Source organism: Paramormyrops kingsleyae, chromosome 2 (assembly GCF_048594095.1).
Source record: "Paramormyrops kingsleyae isolate MSU_618 chromosome 2, PKINGS_0.4, whole genome shotgun sequence".
Classification (NCBI taxonomy): domain Eukaryota; kingdom Metazoa; phylum Chordata; class Actinopteri; order Osteoglossiformes; family Mormyridae; genus Paramormyrops; species Paramormyrops kingsleyae.
The window spans coordinates 10572399-10591365 of record NC_132798.1 but is presented as its reverse complement, the minus strand read 5'-3'; the positions used below and the strand labels follow the sequence as shown (position 1 = coordinate 10591365).

The following is an 18967-nucleotide window of genomic DNA, read 5'->3' as shown; positions in this document are numbered from 1 at the left end:
TCTGTTTCTTTCTCTCTTTGCTTGTTTCTCTCGTTCTCTGCCTGTGGTGAGGCCTGTGGTTTTGGTGTGGTCTCTTTCTTTCTGCGCTTTATTGAACGGCTCTAAGGCAAAGTGCCGATCTGGCTCCACTTCGCAAGCTGATGCAGCGATAGCATTGCAAACAGAGCCTTTTTCTCGTGTTCCGTCCCCCACTTACACAGGAAAAGTGTCTTAATCGTTTGCGAACATTCGCGATCACATCTTTTGTGTACGTTCCATTTCCTAGCAACATATTAATGAGTAATGCTTTGCGAAGGATGGATCGATGGCTAAGCAGACGGAGGCTGAAAGCCGCTGTTTGTGTAGCATAGATAGTGCCACTGTTCTTCCTTTACCCTGCATGTTACAGGAAGCTTCATTACTACTTTTTTCTCCAGTTAAATTCCGTTACTCATTATTGGCTATTATTAACGAAAGTGAAAATGCAAGAAGTCTAATGAATGAGATGTTTTGTGTAGGAGAGGTGTGAGGGTGTAGGAGATAAGCGGAGTGAGGGAGGCAAGATCATTTGTGGCAATTCTTTCAATGGGACCGAACCTGTGTAAAGCCAGAACCTTACACATTAGGGGTGTAACAGTCCTCAGAATTGGGACAGAACCTGTGTAAAGCCAGAACCTTACACATTAGGGGTGTAACAGTCCTCGCAAATGGGACAGAACCTGTGTAAAGCCAGAACCTTACACATTAGGGGTGTAACAGTCCTCGCAAATGGGACAGAACCTATGTAAAGCTAGAACCTTACACATTAGGGCTGTAACAGTCCTCGCAAATAGGACAGAACCTGTGTAAAGCCAGAACCTTACACATTAGGGCTGTAACAGTCCTCGCAAATGGGACAGAACCTGTGTAAAGCCAGAACCTCACAACAGTCCTTGCAAATGATATGCTACAGGGAGCAGCGGGGGCAGTGTGTGGCTCAGTGGGCTAAGCCTGTGTGCCTGTAATCACAAGGTCATTGGTTCAAACCCAGCCTCAGCACTTCTGCAAGGCCCTTAACCCCCCCCCCCCAACTCCCTGAGCACCACTACAGGTGGCTGCCCTTCACAGACAGCTTACTCCACAAAGAGCTATTTGAGGGAGGCATAAAGACAATTTCCCCAAGAGGATCAATGAAGTACTGATTATTATTAGTTCACTATCAGGTATTTTTAACACCCATTTACCCTAATTCCTAATTATACACTACACTTCTCCTTTTACACAAAATATATCCCTGTCACCACTCTCTCTATATGACACCAGTGCACAGGTAGTATTCCGCTGGGCTGTTGAGCGATGAGTGTTGGAGGGTAGATTAAATAAACAACATACTCTACAGCCGTGCCTTCTTTGACACTTGCATGTTCTGATTGCATGAGCCATAGATATGTCATACACAAAGTACATGTTTATTCAAGATTTTGAGCCGAAGTAGGACATATCACAAAATATTTTAATACATGATGTTATTAAAATATATGTACGTTTGTATTGCAAATGGAAAACAATATATACAGTTTGTACAAAAAACATCTAAAAACAAATAGCAGAAATTGTATCCATTTTTCCCACACAAAGCACAATACTGTTTGTTATGTATTAACACATGATCTAGCATCAGTTTTTTTTCCTTTTTTTTTTTAAAGAAAATTGTAGCATCGGCTGTAATCGTTGCCAGAGCAATATGATTGTGAGTGTGAGGCACTAAGGGGAAATCCATGGTGAGAGCTGACTGAAGCTGGGGGTTACCAGCTATCAGGACCCCCAACCGAAAGTCAACAGTGTCATCAAAAGGAACACATTTCTCAAAACATGAAACGTATGTCAATCTATGGCCACAATGATAAAATAGAAATGCTTTGACAAATACAATGACCAGCTAAAGAGAAATCTACTGTCAGTTATTACACATTTGCATTAATGTTTCATAGATTTTTATTGCAAATGTTATATATAGTTTTTTTTTATCATATATTTTCTCTTATTCAATGTTGCTGATACAAAAATTTGGGCGTTCCCTTGGAGTGTGAGGTGAGTGGTGCATTTATGTATAACACATAAAAAAACCAGGATAAGATGGAAGATAGACATTAAAAATCTGAAGAAAAACAAGAGGAAAGAAATTAAAAAACAGTCAGAACACTCACTGTAGCAGCTAGTAATGTAATAACTGTCAATAACTATTTTTTAATACATTAATGGTAGCTAGTACATTATTGGCTGCCAATAATGTAATAACTTATTAAATAATGCAGAAACAGATATTACATTTATATGATTCAGAAATTTCATTACATTATTGGTCAGTTAAAAATGGAAAAATTATTATGTTGTTACGTTATTGGAAGTCTATTAATTTCATAATCCTATCAAATTATGCTGCAACAAACACATCTACGTGGTCACTACATTGTACTCTATATGCATTTGCAATAACAAAGTAGTAGATATGGGGAAAATACTCACTTGTCCTTATGGTGTCCAAATATCACATGAGGGGCTGCTTCCTAAGGATACAAAAAACAGAAACACTGAGATAAAGGTGAAATGATCTTAGGAAACATCACATGAGCAAAATTTTCAACTGCAAATTTGTAATTTTGAATATGTTCAACATTGGTATTATGTGTATACACACACACACACACACAGGTTTGTAGTTATGTCTTTCTAGGGACTCTCCATTCATTTCTATGGGGAAAACCCTAATCCCAGCATGATGACCTTAACCCCTACCCAGCCCTAACCCTAATCATAAGTAACCAAACTAAATACGAGACTTTTGGCATTTTTTCGTTTTTTGTGGAGTCCTGAAAAATGATTCCCACAACGTTAAAATAACAGGTTTTCATTACATTGAGGGGAGAATTTGGTCCCCACAATGTAATATAAAAATAATCCACATACACACAATGTATGGAAGAGGTCAAATATACTGTATAACATGAGATACAATATCACGCACATTTAACTAAACCCTATAGTGGCAATACAATCTGTTTGTTTTGGTTCTTGCCACATGGCGCAAGTGGCGAAATACGTGCTGAATCGTCCACAATGTATAGCTTGGATGCCTCTCGATAAATTTTGTATATATTATATACCATAATGTTATATATTCATATTGGTTTTTCGTGGGACTGTCTGAGAGACTGACTTTGCAAACCTGTGACGACACTTCTTAGGAAGTCCTGAAAGACAAATAGAGTGGCACTGGATATAACATTCAATTCAAATACTTCACAAAGGCATTCAATTCACAATTACTGGCTACAACTCCAAAGGCATCAAAGATCAGAAAGAACTACAGTTAGCTTAAATATTACATGAAAAAACTTTAAACTGCATTCGGCTCAATTTTGAGAATAATTACTGCGACTAATTTAAATAAGAATAATTAAGAATAATTTAAAATGCTATTTTCATTCCTTGAATGTCCTTTTGTGCATTATTTACACATGGCTCCATTTAATATGCCAGATATTTTACTTACGACTGAAGTAATACAGTGTGCTGAAGAGTACTACGGCAAGACTTAGGAGAACTCCAGTCAATGGCCATAGGATGTGTCGACTACATTCTGCACAAAGCACAAAAGAAACATGGCTGTCAAGTATAAGCGTTTTACTGGACACAGTATGAGAGCATGTGCCTAACAAAAGCTGGGATATTCTGCACATCCAGCATGCCAGGAAAGCACGTAAAACCACTGCGCGTAGCTGCGTATGACTATGTCCATCACTTGTACAGCCCGTGGATATTTCGTTATTTCTGTTCGTTTTCATACAACATTGTTTGCACTATGTGCATTGTCTTTGCATTTTCTCTTGAGTTATGTGTTTCATTGCTACTATATGCAAACAAATTTCCCCCTGGAATCAATAAAGTATATGTACATACATTCACATTTATCTATGTAACAGACACTTTTATTGAAAACAGTGAACGAGTCAGGCAATTATTACAAACATAGTATACTGTTACACAGTAATAATACCATTACATTTTTGGTAGCAACTGGTTCATTTTTAATGCGGACTGTGATTATGGACTAGCCGTATTTATTTCCAGCTATAATATCTATGTAAACACTGCTCAATTCCTGCCTGATGTACAGTATATGATTTTTGTGTTTGTTTTAATGCTTTAGCTATTTGTTAGCTATCTATCATTTCAAAGAACTCTTTTCCTATCCAGCTGTGGAGGACAAACGTGTTGAGAGATGAGTGAGGGATGGGTTACGGTCAGTGGGAGCTGCCTGGTTCATACCCTTCTGTTCAGGCTGCTTTTGGTTGTGACAGGGACAGGGTTTCTTCGGCGTTTTGACCACAGCTGGCGCAGAAGTTGGGGGTGTTTCTAGAAAAAACGGAGGGGAAGAGCAAAAATGACCCAAGTCATGACAGGCGAAGAACTAAAGACGCTGATGCGTCAGGAGCTTCGTAGCATTTATTCGGATGTGAAGACTGGCTCAGTAAATGAATTGTTTGCAGAATTAGATGGCCGTCAATACCAGCACATGAATGTAATACGGATATATATATATATGAATACAGATTGCATATTAGCTTTTAAGAAAGTAGGGAAGGTTTGATGCGATAGAAGACCCACTTCCAGGTTGCAGGTCAACCCCGTTGCTCCCGAAATCCAAACGGTTATGGTACTGCATAAGGCAGAAGTAAAGGCCCGCGTCTTCCGTCTTTACAGACATGATCTTCAGGTTGTAGGTTATCTTCCAGTTGCCCTTTTGGTCACCCTTGAATGAATTCTCCAGCTTACTTTCTGCGTAAATGGCTCTGTTTGCATTGTTGTAGTAAAGGAGGAACTCCATTTCATGCTGGCTGTGATTATGGCGTTTCCGGAACCAGAGCACAGCCGGGCAGTTCTTTTCATTGCACTCGCAGCTAACAGTGTGGAATGTGCCCAGTGCAGGGTACTGGACCTCCAGTGCGTGTAGGGCATGGAAGGTCACTATAGTGGGAGGGAGATGAAAACGTGGAGAGAGAAGGTGACAAGCCTTTCACTGGGAATTAATATAAAAACAGGATCATGCCCATTTATGACATATAACATTTTTAAATCAATGTCCGAATGTAGAAGAATAAACTGTTCTGCACCTGGTAAGATTTATATTTTGCATCAATTATATTAATGCTTTACTGGGACTCCTGTATTCAGTAATTGGTACAAAAGATGGATGGATAAATAAACAGCAAGTTCCTAAAAATATTTTTTACAGATTTAAGATTTCCACCTATGTAAGTGTCACATAGAATGATGAAAAAAATGGAAATGTTGCAATCACACATGATTCAAACTCATGCAAAATGTGATACAATGTTGCATTTAAAGCTAATATGGTGATATTTTGTTGTTATAAACAATAATTTAAACGGATAATGACCCATTTCGTGAACACCATTTCACACAGGATATTATTGCAAACAATAATGAAAATACATATTATTTTTTATGACAAGAATCTTAAAAACCAAGTTAAATTATAATATAGTTATCATGCCATCTCAGATGTCTACGTAATATAATAAAAACAGATTATCATGATGTCTTATTATTATTTTTTTACCAAGGCTATTGTCTAAATAAGAGGACATAATTCCCCAATTAATTTTACAAATAAAATAATTCAAAAATACATGACTTACAACTAAGAATAATTATTAAATATCTGAGCTGACCAATGGTATTATTGGGAGCAGTGAAATCGGTGCTATTAAAGAGTCAGATCTGTTTGAAAATCAAGAAATTATGATTTGATTACAAAAGTTAATAATGTAATAAGAATAAATTATAAAAATATTGAACGATCATATACATGATGACTCAATAAAAATGAAGCATTTAAAAAAACATTGCTACTCAAAAAATATAATTAATATTTTTCTAGCGATTAACTAGTATGTAATAATATTTTGTTTTCATAGAAATGTGTTTTTATATTTCAGCACAATTAAGAGTAATAAATAAAATCAATATAAGTCATGTGCTTTGCATAATAGTTCATCAGGAAATAAGGAAAGAATTCAACATTTTACAGTGATGGCGAAACACCGGAACAGAAGTGTGTATTACGCAACGGTACAAGACAAGGTCTGGCTAAAATTTCCATTTGTTTTTTATACCCGCATTTTCTGATATGTATTAAAAACATCGAGAAAAAAAAACAAAAAAACAAATCAATACCAATTGATTAAGTGAAAGTAACATATAAATAATCACATGTATTTGGTCTTTATGACCAGGATGCTCAGAGAGAGAGAAAGAGAATGAAAGAAAGAGGAAAAGACCAGAAAGATTTGTCATGAACCTAGGTAAACGCTCTCATTATCTAGCCTACCTGCCGTCCATACAGACACTGTCCACACCTGAACCAGTCGGGCCATAGTCCTGGTGTCCCAGCAATGTTTACTATGCTGTGTCTGCCTGACATCCAGGGTAGGGCTGATAGCTGTCTCCAACTGCCCCTCTCTCTATAAATGTGGGCTTTGTCACGTCACTGCTCAGCCAATCAATGCAAACCTTTTTCATCAGTAGAAAAAAAATGGCACACTAGTAAACTGAAAGAGAATCATCAGTGTTAAGCTTTCTAATATCACAGCTGTTTTGTAATCACACATTTTCTTAAAAAAAGGTTTTCATTTTTTTTGCCCATTATTTTGGTTAAATAGGTATATTGTAATAGACAATATAAATAAAATTTACTGCAGTACAAACTATTATAAAAAATATTATATAAATATCAAATACATTTTTTCTAACGATAAACACAAAGTCAGACCTCCAGTACGGCCTGATGAATAAGAAGGTGCATGTCAGGATGCAGTACGGCCTGATGAGTAGGAAGGTGCATGTCAGGATGCAGTACGGCCTGATGAGTAGGAAGGTGCATGTCAGGATGCAGTACGGCCTGATGAATAAGAAGGTGTATGTCAGGATGCAGTACGGCCTGATGAGTAGGAAGGTGTATGTCAGGATGCAGTACGGCCTGATGAGTAGGAAGGTGTATGTCAGGATGCAGTACGGCCTGATGAGTAGGAAGGTGCATGTCAGGATGCAGTTCACCCAGCAGTAGTGCATGCTTGCAGACTGCAGCTCCCAGATGTCCTGGTCTGAGCCGCACAGCTGCAGGTGCACCTGCAAACCCTCACGCGCATGATACAATGACAATAAAAAACATTTTAGTGAAACATCTTGTGAAAATGCTTCAAAACATTCCAATAATGCAATTAGCAAATTACATTTTCAGTTATTTCTGTAAGTTACGTTGCACGTGGTATATCGGGCACTATGTAATATTTATATATTATATTTATAAATATAGATATATTACTTAACTGCCAGGTAATAACTATGAAAAAAATATATCTATAAACTATTAATAACACTTATTTTAGCAGTTTTTAAAATAAAATAAGGAGAATGGGTGTATATGAAATTCCCATATGACTCTGAGGAAGAGATCAATGGGTTGAGAGATTAATTGCTACTCAAGAATGAACTGTACAGCTGTACAACATGAAGATATATATTTGAAAAATACAAGTACCGTGCTGTGTCTTTCATAAATAACCTGATCTGGCAGGGAAACAATTATTGGTTTAGTTAAGAGTCACATTGTACGGACAAGATACCGAACAAGGCCGCCGACGCAAGGCTTGAAATTTTATGTAAAAAAACAACTACAATTCATTTAAAACATTCAAACAAAATGCCCGTTTCTCTCTTTAAAAAAAAAAAAAGGCCTTGAGAGTGAATTCCCGACTTTAAATTCATGTTCAAATTGTCTTGCAATAATTTTCACTTCAATTTTAAAAGATGGAAAGAATATTAAAATATATTTTGGAAAGATATTTGAAATTTGTATATAACATTTTTACTCTATGGTGTTTAGATCCATCCATCCATCTTATCCTATTCAGGGTCACAGGGGTCTACAGCCTGTCCCAGAGGCTAGAGCGCAAGGCAGGGAACAACCCAGCATGGGACGCCAACCCATCACAGGGCACATGGTGTTTACAGTTTCCACAAAATATTATTATTCATTTTCAAATGGTTTTCCTTTTATGATTCTGCAACTATGGGCAACAATCTTTGCACCAAAGTATGTCATTTCGATATGAATGATCATTTAAATTGTATATTTTATCTTCAAAAAATTACACAAGATGAGAATGTAACAGGAGAGAAGTTGATTAGTGGAACTAGCTGTCAAAAAGTGAGAAAAAGATACTAAAAGGAGCACAGGTTGCTCAAGTCCCTGTCAAGTTGGAGCCCGAGCAGACGCCTCTGCGGGGGTCTCGGGTACGAGGATGCGGGCTCACCGCACTGAACGAGGGTCGAGGCTTGAAAGACACTTCAATGCCAACGGGAACGTAAGCCACACATTTCTTTGAAAACCGGAGATGTGAAGTGACTTCAACGTCTCCATAAGAAAAAAAAAATCCATCTATTGAAGTTCAAGTTAAAATGTAAGTGTGAGATGTGAAATTGTAGACAGTACGAACATTGTATTAATGCAATCAAAATGTAGCATAATGCAACATTATGGGGAGTTAAATACCACAACCTACAAGCCTATACAGCATAAACAATTGGAGCACACATGAGTGGGGCCCTATGGTGCAGATAGTAGAGATGGATGCTATTTTAGAATATAATAGTGATACATTATTCATCCCCAAGGAGAAATAGTTTTTCCTCCTATCCCATCATGCTCTCCATGAGACACACATACAGCATTTGGGGTTAAGGATATTGCTCGATAGTAGCATCAGTCTGTTGGCTTTGGGATTTGGACCAGTGACACACGGCGCTAACCAGACAAAACAAGCAAGAACATGGCCTGTCTCTAACTGCACTCTGAGTACCATCAGCAACAAATTCAGACAGTGAGTGAGACACTGAGACCTCAGTGACATGCATTGGAAATAAAAAAAAGATCAGAAAATGAGGACAGTATTTTGTGGCGAGCTGTTACATCATCTGACAGTGTTTGACTTGAGTAGTACACTGATTATCATTTATCAAAACATGGACTGTGGTGGTGAGCGGCTCAGTGGGCGAGGTCTCTGGGTCTACAATCGGAACATCATTGGTTCGAGCCCTGGTCACAGCAGAATAGTTACATGTCTGTGGGCCCTTGACCAATTGCCCTTAACCCCCAGCTCAAGGGGCACCACCTGTTGGCCTGTGACCCTGTGCTCTGACCCTCAAGATATGAAAAGCAAGATAGGGTAGGTGAAAAGAAGGATTCCAATAAATAAAAGATTATTATAATTATTACATGTTTCTAATGCCTGATGAACCATAGTAAGACCTTCTCCAAAGCTTTTCTGCAGTAGCTCCATATCTCAGCCCACCCCCAGAACGAAGCACCTGTCAGTCCAATGCGCACTTGCTCAACTGGGACGCAAGCTGCACCAAGCTCATGCACCATCGGTCGCACACATAGTGGGGAGGTTTATATGGCTGTGACCTTGTTGTTTGGATACTTGACACAGGCACGGGAAAGATCTACCTCTCAAAGAGCTACCCCAGCAAGACTAGGGTTGAACACCCAACGATACACTCAAAATGTTATTAGACTTCACGAACTCTGCTTGATCACTGTTTAATAGCTAAAATCAAACATTTTTGACTTTTAATATTTTAGATGCAAATAGTGCTATTGTATTATTTAGTGTTCTTTTATTGCTTATCTTCAAATTTTCAATAAAATTTTTTATTGTTAAGTTGCGGCCATTGTTTTGGGCTATTTGGCTGTTTCAAAGGCTCAATCTAACAAAAGTGCAATTTTTTTCAAACACAAAAAAGCATTTTTTTTTCAATTAGCTGGAATTTTCATTATATTGATTATGACAAGTACCAAAATAAGTTTCTCATGAAGCCTGCTCTGTATTTTTAAACGCATTATACTGCTTCCTAATAGGCTTGATCAGAATAACCGTCAAAATAATAGCCATTAGAGAACCAGCTTATGACAATTGGGAATATTTTCAATATTCTTACCATTATATACATACAGTATGCTTAATACATTTATAGCCAGTACAATAACACTACGTTATAACAAGCAAGAAACAGATTACCTGTATGACCTTTTTTACTTTTACAGGTTACAAAGGTATATTCTGTACATGTGCAAGTTTAGGAAAGTTTTATTACTGCTTTTACATTTAATAAATGTTAATGACTCCAAAGCTGCATAAAGAAGAAGAAAACTGTCCCGGATCACACTGTACCACCTACCCCTCCTCCAGCTCACCCACTCATTTACTCAATCTAAGGTTCACTCTCATTCTTCTTCATTCAGATAATTTTCAGTTTTGTGTGAAATATTCAAAAGCATTTAAAGGTTGAAATATTAAAAATAATAATTGCTACAAACCACATAGTCAATATACATAGGTAACTAAATACGTGGTATAATAAGGAGAAGGATTTATATCAGCGATATTTAAAAAAATACATATTAAAAAATCTTTTCCTGTGTGAATATGGTTTTGAGGAATCACTGTTATATCAGAAAGTATTGATACAAAATTTCATTATCATTTAAAAAATTATGCGTCTTCCAACTATTTGGCAAAAAAAAAAACTTCCTCCAAGGTAAATTTTTCAAATTCAGATTTTATAAATGGGAATAGAGAATCCAAAATGATGATTACTGACAAACATTTTCCTTAACATAAGCATCATTCTCAAAGAAGACATTTTATCCTGAAAGTATTAAAGAACACATTTACAAACAATTCAGTTTAAAATGAAATTTTTTTATTGCATAGTCTTAAAAGGAAGTACAAGCGAAGTTTTAATTAAAATGAACATCTCGAGTTAGATCTAATAAAATAAACTGCAGATAGAAGATAATATACTCCGATATAATTTTAGAAATTTTTACTGCACAGTATTTTGTCTCAATCTGGGGAAAAAAAAAAAAAGTAGCACTTTTCAGGCGTTACTGATTTAAAAAGTACTGGAGCAGCACAAGTTTTGAAGATAAATATACAAAAAAAGACTTGACATTTAATTTAATGGGGAGATGTTAAGAGGCACCTGCATTAGCCAGACTGAAAACCCCATGAAAGGTGCCGTTTTCATACAAATGGCTTGAATCTCCCTCCTTTTTGGAAACTGGTGTATGGTGCAAACAAGTTAATCAATTCAAAATATTGTCAGATTTTTTTAAACTCGTTTTTAAGGAAAGAATATTCCATCCCTGAAGCAAATGTGTTTTTTTTTTAGCATATTGGAATGTGTATGTATACTTCTTACCCACTTAAAATCCTCAACAAACACCCAACAAAAAAGAAAAAAATGAGTAATTAGGGTTCAGTCAGAGTCTTCGTCGTCAAGGTACTCCTCCGCGTTGCTGTGCGTTCGGCTAATATCTGTTAAATTAAAAAAAAAGAGAAATATAAAAATACTTCCAACTATATTAACATGAAATTCTGTTTTTACAGTAACGCAACTATATACATTTCCCAGATACTGAATATCACATTTTAGGTACTTATTTTTTAGGTACTCCATTTCTCAACACAGATATTTTGAATATTATAAATACACCATTCATTTGGGCTCTCAGACGCATCAAGCAGAATCCACTCGATTTGCTGCTATAGATGTAGCTGTACCAGATCCAGTGCTGCATCAGCCAAAGCAAGGTACATCTCCTAGCTGTGCCACACACAGGTTTGTTAAGTAGGTCCAGAAAATTCGCCCCCCATTGCCTTATAGTAACATCTATTGTCAACTGGGCCCCTGAGCAAGTATGAAGCCTGCAGAGTATTAATTGAGGAGTGGTTGGCACACACATCGGAAGCGGTGCGTGCAGCTCTGCATTCCTCCAAAATAGGAATAAACATTATGTATTTAAGGAGAATTATAAGAAGAATGCAGGCTATTCCAGTTATGGAGAAAAATGGGAAAATTACAAGTAAAATGCATAAATGCATGAGTACATTTTAACCGCAAGTTATTCACTGCAAGAAAATATCTTATATAGATAACCAACATATCTCATATAATAAATCTCATAGTATTCTTAGGTAATGGTGTATTTTGAATATTGAATTAAGTTCACGTTAGATTTTATAAAATGAAAACAGCAAGGTTGCCCTCTTCTGGTGAAGAACTTACTGCCTCCTTGTTTCCTCTTCAGCAGGGAAGCACACTGTGCATTGGTGGCCATGGCCACAGCCAGCTTCTTCTCATTGTTGAGGACATCCGTCCTTGCATCTGCGCAACAACAAGAATACAGGTCAGATTTATTATGCAAGGAATTAGCAATTCAATTACTGAAATAGTTTTCAATTTCCAATTCTAATTTCAATTGGGATGCATGCAAACTTATCCAAGGCTAGCAAAGCCTAGCTCCCTGTGTCACACACAAACTCAGACTTATGGGAGAAGAGGACCTTAAATGCACTTATGGGAGAAGAGGACCTTAAATGCACTTTAAGTTAAAGAAGTCATTTACAAAGTTTTTCTTCTTACCCATAATTCTGGGGAGAAACCAAAGAAAAAATTCATATTCTGTAATTATTATCTAATCTATCTTGTAGCAGTCATTTCTGAACATTTTAACTGAAAACTTCACTTCCCCCCTAGACAGAGCCTAACATGACGCTACGCTTGCATTGCAGGAACTGTAACTTGGGGAAATTGGTCACATATCTTCAGCTCAACATCAGCTGAGAGCCATTCAAAATGCATGCCCTGTGTCCGCTCCTGTGACTGCAGCACCCACTCTGCGATTCAGGCTGGCCAGCTAAGGCACTCACTCTTGTTGAGTAACATCTCCACTATGTCGGAGTAGCCCTTCCAAGAGGCTGCATGTAGGGCTGTGTCTCCCAGTTTATTCTGCAAAAAGAAAACAATGACAACTAAACCATAAATAATCTTATAAATCAGTAGGATGCTGTCTTTGCTTGTAGTCTTTTATAAGTAATAATATCAGTCCATTTTGCCTGTGCCTATTCACGCAATATCGTTAATGATAACTGATAGCAGTGTTTGCATTTTGTTATGATGTCTAGTCAAATCTTGAAGCCAGGAATATGAATAATTAATATCCTATATCAATTTGGACTAAATAAATTTGGACTTTAAAAAAATATTCCTTTATTTCTGTTTAAAACTCCAGTTCTGAAAAACAGTTTGGTTATATTTTGTCCTAGTGGTGAAGTTCTAACACCATACTACATATGTACCCCAGTACTACTAATACAAGATAACACAAACTATTGCTAGCATTTGACAAGTCTCTATACTCAAGCTGACTCACCTGCTGATTGAGCTCAATATTAGCATGTCCCAGTAATAGCTCCACTACATCTGTTAAAAGGAACAACACAAAAATGAGTGACAAATCAAAAGATGAAAGGTCAATTTTTACCTTTAATATTAGCATAACTGACAAACTTTTTATATAGCAAAACAGCTCCTGCCCCAGAGAAGAAAACCAATTAAATATGCCAAGAAACCAATATACCAACAGGCAACACAAAAATTGTGACCAAAACGAACAGTTCAGGCTATTACAGTAGCTTTACCTCTGTGTCCTCCGTGGCATGCCCAGTAGAGGGCAGTATTTCCAGCCTTGTCCAGGCCATTAATCCCCACCTTATTGTCCAGACACTCCCGGAGCCAGCTCAGATTACCTGCAATTCAGACACCTAAGCCATTACTACATGAACTCTATTCTTTGTTCATCCTATTCAACACTGAGGTTCATGAACATTTTAACAGCATATTAGGGACACAATATCTTTTCTGTCTTTAATCCTCAGGTCAGATGGAGTACATCTGCATTAAAGAACAATAATATCGGCAATCATAAAAGAATAGTTTTTCATAGATTTAAAACCCATCTTCCTCAGAATTATTTGGTAATTCAAACTAAAACAAATGTGCATCTGATGTTGCCATTTGCAGCTAGATAATTATCATCAAGTCAAATGTATTAATTTTAAGGGTTGGGAATTGATTTTTTTTTTTTTTAAAAAAGAACTGATTAATCATGGTTTTCTATGATTAATCATGATTAATCCCACTAATATTAAAACTATTAAAAATATTTATACGTTGAGTCCCCAAATTAATGTACAATTAACACAAAGCGGAGTACATACGTCATTGTCCAAGACTCATTATCATAAATTTCTCCGCCCCCCCAGGACTGCAGTTTGACACCCCTGCTGTAAACTGTCAATTTTGCCTCTGGGGTAATCAATCAGTCTTGTTAAGTTACCATTTATTTTTTAATGAACAAAAAGTGTTTCATCAAATCCAGGGCAAGCGTTACTGAGATGAGAAAAAATGAGAAAATTAACATAAGACGTATATTTTTGCTCAATTTTATCGTACAAATTGATTGTTTATCGTAGGTTACACATAATAAAATGGAAAGATTTAAAGACAGTTCATGTGTTTGTGTGTTATTGATTTTCAGATACCTATTTCAGGAAAAAAAAATCTAATATACCTAAAAAGTTAAATTAATGTCAATTGCTCTATATAAAAATAAAAGCTTAACCTTAATTATTTTTTTTTTTAATTCTCAAATTTGTAAAATTGACCCATATGGTTTAACGTAATCTTGTAATATACAGATTATTAATTTCCAACAAAAATACTACTTAAAAGCAAATATAAGATGAATTGCAATGCTTTCAAATAGGCTTGCTGAACAGATGGCGATAAGAAAGGAGAGGACGTTATATTCTAAGTAGGGAAGTTCATTTTTTTTAATCACGCACCTTGGACATTAACTGTGAATTCCACATGTACACATACTCGCATGTACTCAACAGGCAAATCAAAACAATTTAATCCCAAATGTGATCGATCTAAAGTTTTAAATGTATTTGGCAAATGGCTCTAAAGAGAGACATTTGACATGCACTGAGAGTACATTTTATAACATGAAAGATCTTAAAATACTAAAATATAAGCCTTCTGTAAAATTAAACAAATATTGCAAATCACAATATTTTTGTCCTTTGCAATGCCTCCATCAGGTCTTTTTTAAAAGCGAAATAATCCAGGAAACAATGGCATTCCTGTGAGATGCTAACAATGTTTTGGAACAATGAACTCTGGGATTCTGTGCAACATCACGAGCTAAACTATTATGTTGTTCATGACCAAGAAGGAATATTATAGGACTCTATTAAAATCTATGCTTATACTTTTCTCCCATTCGGGCAACAAAACACTGCACGCATTAACGCGATCAAAGAAATTATGATGTATTACAATCTGAAAATTTAATGCAATGCGCTAATGCGGTAAATTTCCCAACATTATTCATTTTATTAATTTAATTTATTAATGCAATATTCTTTTGCCTTCAATGTGTGTCTGAGTATTGAAGCCAAAGGGTCAGACATGGCGTTAATTTATCCTTTGTCATAAGTGGAACATCAATACTGGCAGGTGTCTTAAGGTGGAACTGGCAGACCCCTTTGCACTCTGTGTAAATACAGGTGCTTTGCTTCTAAGTATAAAACACAAAGGAGTGATTCTCACCTCGTTTAGCAGCTTCATGGAGTGGATTGTCTATAGATTCAGCCTGTTCTGCAACTGGAATTTCACAAATACAAAATCATTAAAAAAACACACTTAGCAGAAACTATAAAAGTTAAACAACAATATAGCTGTGCTCATGTGGCAGAGTAAGATGAAGTAAATGATTCATTCCCTCCTCACAACCACCTGCTGCACTCTTTTGTTTGGACTAAGGCAAGGTGTTCTAACTGCAATATGCAAAGAATACAAAGTTACAATGCCACAATCGTCATTTTTCTGCAAGTATCAGTGAGTATGTATTACTTAAAACTATAAAATTATATTTCTGTATTATTCTATACATCACAATGCAGATTCTAATAAAAAAAAATTCACAGCAAAATAAAGATAAATCCTAATATCACTGAACCACACGGCATTATGCTGTATTAAAGATCTTGTGATAGCAAAGGCTGGGCAAAGCAAGAGGTTTAAGTATATCAGATATAGCCAGAGATTACTGCTGCGTGACATTTACACAAGAGTGATGACTGCTTGACTCAGGCTGCACTCACCATAATTGCTGGGAATCAGGCCTGTCCGTCCTCGGCACGTCCCCTTCCACCAGTTACTGTCACTCTGAGATGCAGTGAGGGGCAAACAACCAATCAACACTAAGACACTGCTTTACCTTGAAACAATACATGATCTGCATCGCAGATGTATCAAGACTGATATCAGGCAGTGTTGATGAATAAATCATATTATTAGGCCATATGTTAATTACTCCAACACCAGCAACAATACAAAATGTGTACTACAGAATGGAGGATGTATTTCATTCTAAAATGACACTCACCGTATCAGAGATGTACAAAATATCTCCTTCTTCAAAGTACAGTTCATCGGGCTAGGATGTAACAGCAATGGCAAGAAAGATGATGCATGTTGCAGTATACAGACAGACTTTCATTTTCTTGATAGTTCTATTAAAATCCTGTTTTTATGTTCGCTCATTTGAGACAAAGTTACAAGCAAAAAATGAATATACTTATTCCTTTAACAAAAACAGACCAAAAATCAAGTGGCGATCTCTTTTAAGCAAGTATTTACTTGTCAAAGAAACTGAAATCAACCTGACATAATGTATTAATACATTCATTTCTGTTTGGCAAGGTGTAACGGTGCTTTTGTTTGAATCTAGATCTACATCGACAGATTCAATCCAGGTAAACAGAACAGTGGAGCTCACAATGCGAGCACCTTTAATGACGAGAACATTATATTTAATATATCTGAACAATATTTAAATTTTAAAAACTGCTAAGAATATAATACTTACAGTTCTGGGGTCAAAGGTGAATAATGCTCGAAATACTTTGACTTGCCCTAACACAAAACAAACAAGAAAATAAGTGAATGCATCAGTGCCACATTATTACAATCTACCTAAACTAATTTTGTTCTGAAAAATAACTGTTTATGATATACTGTATTTACTATCCAGTGTCACATCCACTTCTTAAAAGTGAATTAATCAACACCTAGCAAACACAATTAGTAACAAACATTACAAATGCCAAACACCAAACAACCAGTAATTAATTAATATTAATATTTAATCTGGCCATACTATAAAATGTACATTTTCCAGCATAAAACAGTTTCAGATGCGAGCTATAGAGATGGACATCCATGTTCTGGTTTGCATTACCAAACATTTCTGAGGAAGATGGTTTTAGATGTGTTATTGCGTTTATGTCAAAATATGGTATGTTTGCAGAGGCTACAGTGAATAGGTTTGCATGCTGGCTGCAGATAAAAGGTACCAGTATAAGGCACCTCTTAAATGCACTCCGTTGACTGACACTGGAGATGTTCTGTAATTCTCATATAATGATTAAAAAGGCTATAGATAATAAATAAGCCACTTAACCATTTGTGAATTAGGCCATTCCACTCCAGCGTCTCAGTTCCCCATTCTGATACGGAATTCAGCAGATATGAACACAAACCAAAGACCGAAGGTTTGTCATCCAGTAGTACATTTCAAAACTTCAGCAGATAGATAACCCAGAAAACGAGGTCATGCACAATTAAACAGACCAATTCAGTATTGGAGAATTGAATTATGCAATAAAACAACACTACTTCAAGCTGTAAACAGGAATATCAGCGAAATACCTGTTTTTAAACGTAATTTGCAAACAATTCTGCGTCCTTCTTGTTTGACTGCAATCGGAAAACTTGTCACGTTAATCATAATTCTTGTTTTTCGTTATATACAGTAACATATTTGGTTCATTCCAAAAATAAGCAACGTATGTAAAGTCTAAAGCTTAAAAGAACGCCACATGGGGATATAGAGAGAGAACATGCCATTCTGCCTCCGGGACGATCGCGGCGAGCGTGGACTTGCAGAGGTCGCGCACAGCTCCTGCCGGATATTAAATCCCTCACTCCACACACCAAAAGGAGAAATGAGCAGGAACTTAATGTCACTTTCTGAAAACTCATCGGCAGATGCTGCTCCAAAGCCTCCGCTGAGGGCTCACTTTCAAGAAACTGGGATGACGGGCGAGTCGGCCATTTCCACGGAGCTCTTACAAATATCCCCAGTCCGGGGTTGAACTGCACTGCTTGAGCTGAGCACAACTGCGCTCCCTTTACAAAACGATATTTAAAACCGGTATCAATAAAACCAGCAGACCATTTAGGACGATTTTATTAGACACACTCCTCGATTTTCAAAGCATCTATTCTATGCATATAGAAAATGATCAACAGGGTTTAATCCGTGTGTACATGACAACTTGGACACTCAGCTTTCTTATCAAATTAAAAGATCGACAATCAGGTTAAACGCAAACGAAACTGTCCAAATTAGGAGGACAGCTCCCGTCGTTCTCACCCCACCCACCTGACGCGATGGTGCGTCCGTAAATAAACTGCCTGTTCTGCATGGTGAAAATGGGAAGTGCGAGCCGAGACAATGCAAGAAACGCCGAAAACGAGCCGGACCACTCACGAAGTCTTGTTCAAGCGTCAGCATTTTAAATGCACTTCAAATGTAGCACATACACAGGTTAACGGTGAGCCACCACGTACTGTTTTGCGGCACCAACTTCGGAATACAATTGGAGCCCAGCGCGAAAGTTTTCTCCCCCCCTTCTTCCACGAAAGGAAGTTTCTTGTATCAGGTTTTAAAAAACAGGTACACTTTCGCCCTCACCTGGTTTCGCCGGTTTAGGAGGTGGCTTTGACATTTCGTGTACTCCACGGGACACAATAAATGCGCAAAAAATAAACCAGCAAATGCACTAAATGAAACGCAAACCGACGGCGCTCGTCCAGACTGCAGCTTTCAATGAGGAAGTGGCATCGCCAACGCAATATGCGGAAAGGCCGCAGCGCGCGT

At 37.0% G+C, this 18967-nt stretch overlaps 2 protein-coding genes across 4 annotated transcripts; both read right to left on the bottom strand.

Annotated features, from left to right (window-relative positions):
• Positions 1–1404: 1404 nt before the first annotated feature.
• cd8b (cd8 beta) lies at positions 1405–6494 on the bottom strand. Of its 3 annotated transcripts, none has more exons than XM_023803194.2 (7): positions 6374–6494; positions 4627–4986; positions 4288–4374; positions 3512–3598; positions 3176–3209; positions 2485–2525; positions 1405–2116 (listed from the first exon to the last, which is right to left on the bottom strand). In XM_023803194.2, the coding sequence occupies exons 1-6, from the start codon at positions 6417–6419 to the stop codon at positions 2507–2509; spliced, it is 633 nt and encodes a 210-aa protein (XP_023658962.1). In that variant the 5' UTR covers positions 6420–6494; the 3' UTR covers positions 1405–2116; positions 2485–2506. The 3 variants fall into 3 exon arrangements, 2 of the variants coding, with proteins under 2 accessions (XP_023658962.1, XP_023658963.1); XM_023803195.2 differs by having other exon boundaries at positions 3185–3209; XR_002837081.2 differs by having other exon boundaries at positions 2485–3209.
• A 4293-nt stretch (positions 6495–10787) lies between these two features.
• On the bottom strand, positions 10788–18960 carry ostf1 (osteoclast stimulating factor 1). The gene is made up of 10 exons (XM_023803258.2): positions 18782–18960; positions 16892–16938; positions 16409–16459; positions 16125–16188; positions 15571–15624; positions 13593–13700; positions 13325–13374; positions 12822–12900; positions 12178–12276; positions 10788–11426 (listed from the first exon to the last, which is right to left on the bottom strand). The coding sequence occupies exons 1-10, from the start codon at positions 18813–18815 to the stop codon at positions 11368–11370; spliced, it is 645 nt and encodes a 214-aa protein (XP_023659026.1). The 5' UTR covers positions 18816–18960; the 3' UTR covers positions 10788–11367.
• Between the last annotated feature and the right edge of the window lie 7 nt (positions 18961–18967).

Excerpts from the sequence above, each read along its gene's own strand:
- cd8b (XM_023803194.2), bottom strand. The coding sequence starts at position 6,419 with ATGGCCCGACTGGTTCAGGTGTGGACAGTGTCTGTATGGACGGCAG. Across the intron at positions 4,987-6,373 it reads AGTGTCTGTATGGACGGCAG|TGACCTTCCATGCCCTACAC; the intron begins GTAGGCTAGATA and ends CTCCCACTATAG. Across the intron at positions 4,375-4,626 it reads GGTTGACCTGCAACCTGGAA|AAACACCCCCAACTTCTGCG; the intron begins GTGGGTCTTCTA and ends CGTTTTTTCTAG.
- ostf1 (XM_023803258.2), bottom strand. The coding sequence starts at position 18,815 with ATGTCAAAGCCACCTCCTAAACCGGCGAAACCAG. Across the intron at positions 16,189-16,408 it reads TTTTGTACATCTCTGATACG|AGTGACAGTAACTGGTGGAA; the intron begins GTGAGTGTCATT and ends ACTGCATCTCAG. Across the intron at positions 11,427-12,177 it reads GAAGAGGAAACAAGGAGGCA|ATATTAGCCGAACGCACAGC; the intron begins GTAAGTTCTTCA and ends TTAATTTAACAG.